Source organism: Populus alba, chromosome 6 (assembly GCF_005239225.2).
Source record: "Populus alba chromosome 6, ASM523922v2, whole genome shotgun sequence".
NCBI classification, from domain to species: domain Eukaryota; kingdom Viridiplantae; phylum Streptophyta; class Magnoliopsida; order Malpighiales; family Salicaceae; genus Populus; species Populus alba.
In genome coordinates this window covers 20,111,569-20,115,201 of record NC_133289.1, presented here as the reverse complement: position 1 = coordinate 20,115,201, position 3,633 = coordinate 20,111,569, and the positions used below count along the sequence as shown (strand labels likewise).

General features: G+C 33.3%; 1 protein-coding gene across 2 annotated transcripts; it reads right to left on the bottom strand.

Annotated features, from left to right (window-relative positions):
* Nucleotides 1-768: 768 nt before the first annotated feature.
* LOC118030636 (uncharacterized) lies at nt 769-1,923 on the bottom strand. Of its 2 annotated transcripts, none has more exons than XM_035034815.2 (2): nt 1,586-1,923; nt 769-1,370 (listed from the first exon to the last, which is right to left on the bottom strand). In XM_035034815.2, the coding sequence occupies exon 2, from the start codon at nt 1,367-1,369 to the stop codon at nt 974-976; it is 396 nt and encodes a 131-aa protein (XP_034890706.1). In that variant the 5' UTR covers nt 1,370; nt 1,586-1,923; the 3' UTR covers nt 769-973. The 2 variants fall into 2 exon arrangements, with proteins under 2 accessions (XP_034890706.1, XP_034890704.1); XM_035034813.2 differs by having other exon boundaries at nt 1,481-1,920.
* Between the last annotated feature and the right edge of the window lie 1,710 nt (nt 1,924-3,633).

Below are 3,633 nucleotides of genomic sequence, written 5' to 3'. Positions count from 1 at the left end.
ATCGTACTCCAATGGCATGTTTCAAGACCCGTCATACCTCCTGCTGGTGTGATAAGCTATGGCAAAACATCAGACAAAGATCTTTTGAAACAAGAGGACGGATTGTTGTCTTCGAGTATTTATAATGTCTGCTGGTTTTTCTCATTTTATTTACGGCACCGTGTTTTATCTTCAGATCACAACAATTTTATTGACAAATACAGGCAAAGCAACGACAGGGACACCTAGCTGCATGGGCCCTTCGGCTGCTATCTACCACAGCCTCGCGGCCGATACTTTCGATATTTTATAGGATCCAGATCCGCTGGTTTCTGTCAGAGTAAGGAGAGCAGGGACAGAGCACACAGCTTTTCCAACCCGCCTTCTCTTTACCGGCGGCGTCTTCACGAAACTGTTACCTAGAAATGGTATTCGCTTTCCGCTGCCGCAAATTATACAGGAAAAACCAGTTTGCCTCATTTCCTGTTTGATATTTGATTTGTCCTGTCAAAAGCTGATTTCTTGACAGTCACTACTGCTTCTGACAAAAATCATACCGCCTGTATGGTGCCCAATAAGTGCCACTCCATTGTTACACCACTCGATGCATGTTTATATTTTCCGGCGAGAGAGTACTCACACAATACATATCTGCTTGGCAAGTTTTATGAAGATAACACATGGCATTGGATCTTAACATCGCTCGATCATATTTTGATTTGTTTCGTTAATTACTATCGGAGTTTAGTCTTCCAACACAAAGAAGGAAAAAGAGGCATCATAGCTAAAAAAATAAGAAGAACATGACCAAATTCAATTCGATTGAAGTTCATGAGCATTACACTAAAACCAATATCCCACTAGCCACCAAGAACATATTAGAAAAACAATGGAGTAACTAAGAACATGAGCCGTAACTAATCCCAGGTTGCCTTACCTTTCTTGGTCAATTACTTAACCATTCATGGTCATTATTGAATCCTCTTCAAATCCTTCAACTCTCAATCGAAAGCGATGAGCCTTCTGATGGGAAAACGGGACATTTCTTCTTCCTAGGAGAATCCAAACCTCGTCGAAGCAGCTGTTTTATGGCGGAAATCAATTCCTCGGTAGGATTCCTTGGAGGTGTAGAAGATCTAAATTGTTGACAAAACTTCGTGTGCTGTTTCAATGCCTCATCAGTACTAATATCAGTTTTGGCCCTACAAGTCTCGTCTTTAACAGCCTCTGCACACAATCCACAAATCCAACGACCACCATACCTCTCTCGCACCCGAGAAATATAAGCTGGCGTGCACTCTTCTGAAAAGCCGCAACAGTCACATTTTGCAAACTCAACTTCAGAGGCTGAAGAGATTGGTTTTGCTTCCTTAATCACTGCCGCAGCCATTCTGTCAAGAAAAACAAGACAACGTGAGAACAAACTGAAACTGAAATACAACAGGAGCTAGCTTGTCTGGAATTCAAAATTTTAAATCTTTTCTTCGTGTAGCAGAATTACCGTTTCCCTTAAATCACTCTTAGAAATCTTTCAATGCTTTCAGCTTTATGGGCAATAAAAGAGTCTGGACGAAAAAAAAAATAGAAAAAAGAAAAAACCCTTTACGCACTAAAGAGAATTAATACTAAATCTGAAATTTTCTTGGCCTGAGCTAATATCTATCTCTCTTTCTCCCACTTTCTCTCTTCAACTTTATGATCTCCTTGAACAACAGGAATGCCAAACATCAGATGCATCTCAGAACTTCCGCGATATTCTGTCTAAAACCCGGTAGTATTTCATCTGAAAAACAATGTTTTCAGTTTGGAGATTGTGTTGTATCTGCTGAAATCAAGCAACAAAGAGAGAGATATGGGAATGCAGATTTTATATTATTAAAGGCACTGCCCAATCATTGGCGTTTTGGAGGTAAATGCCATTGCTTGTACGACAGTTGCTACTCTTCTTCTCTTTTTTTTTTTCAATGCTACGCTGTCCTATTAAAATTACATGTTCCCTAGCAATCAAGATCCTCATCATATTCTTATCACGATAGTCCTTTTTTTTATTTTACGGAGACTATTTTAGCCCCCCTAGTTTTCAAAATGCTTGACATTGTTCCTTTTTGTTTAGAATTTTCCAATTTCAATCCTTTAATTGTTGAATTGCTCATGCCAGCTAATAGAATATCTACTTTCTCGATTATTATTTTTTGAATTTTGTTTTTATATTTGTTTAGCGCATACAAATATGTGGGATTAGAAGCGAATTTACAAAGATTGAAGTGGTATCTACAGTAATCATTCTAGATTAATTTTATTGTCCTAGCTATTTTTGTAATATATATATATAAACATGTTTGATCTATTCCTCAAAAAAAAATATATATATATATATATATATATTTTTTTTTGAGGAATAGATCAAGCGTGTTTACAAAGGCAGAGGCATGGGATGGCTTGCAAAGGACCCGACACTTGCAATTTTTTTCCCAGTCTTCCCTTGAATGATTATAATTTTTAGCGCTGAAATTAGTAGATTTTAACTTTTAACCCTTTCAAAAGTTTTTTTTTCTAATTCCCCACTAAATTTAATATTTTAGCTCCGCGGCGGCTTGTTTACCGTACAATTTGAAAGAAATATTAGAAAATAATTGTTAAGAATTTGTAGCTGCTAGATTAATTGTGGGAATCAATGGTGATTTCTAATAGATTTCACTGATAAACTTGTATTTTCTCTCAAGATGAAGTTGTCTTGCACAAATATTTTGTAATGAAAGCAAATTATTGAAAGTCAAATCTTACAAAACTTGTCATTATGCCTCTTCTTGAATTATTCTTTATGTTTTCTTTCCATGTACAACGTAATGTTACATGGCACGACAATCACGCGCATATATCTTTTGCATGTGTTCTAGCAAGAAATTTGCCCACGCCTAAAATTTATTTTATGAGCAATAAAAGTTGCATTTATTAAGATAGTTAACCGCGTAACTTAACTCTATTAAATTTAAAGAAGAAATCCATTTACAACTTTAATGGTGATTAAATAATTATATTATAAACAAAAAATATAGAAATATCAATTATTCCTTTACTTTTTGTTATAATGACTAACAGTTTTTACGGAAAAGATTTTTCTACCTCTAAACCCAAGCTTTATGAGTTTACCAATCAAGAGTAAAAGTAATAGTAGTTTGACTGTAGAAATTCACAATGAAATATGAGTATGTGCATAATAAATATCTAATCTAAGTTTTTTTAGTTTTTTTTTTAATAATAATATTTATAATATCATATATTTGAGATTTGAAACTAAAATTGCCAATAAAATTATTTGTTTATATTTTAAAATCCAAAATTTATTTTATTGACAAAAGCTAGCCCATAGGTGTGACTATTAAAATTAAATTGAATTAATAATTATTTAATTTAAATTTTAAAAATAATAATTTTCTTAACAATCATATTATTTCAAAATATTGTTTCAATTCTTATAAATTAAGTATTTTACTACACGAAACATAACCTTTTTTTCTTGTCTTTTCTATTTATTTTAAAAAGGAGTTTAGGGGCTTGATTGTATATATATATAAAATGTTATTACTATGTGATATAAATAAAAACCTTAAAGAAAATTTTTCTAAAAAAAAAACAAAGAAAGAAAGAAAGGAT

Coding starts and splice junctions, on each gene's coding strand:
- LOC118030636 (XM_035034815.2), bottom strand. CDS start 1,369: ATGGCTGCGGCAGTGATTAAGGAAGCAAAACCAATCTCTTCAGCCTCT.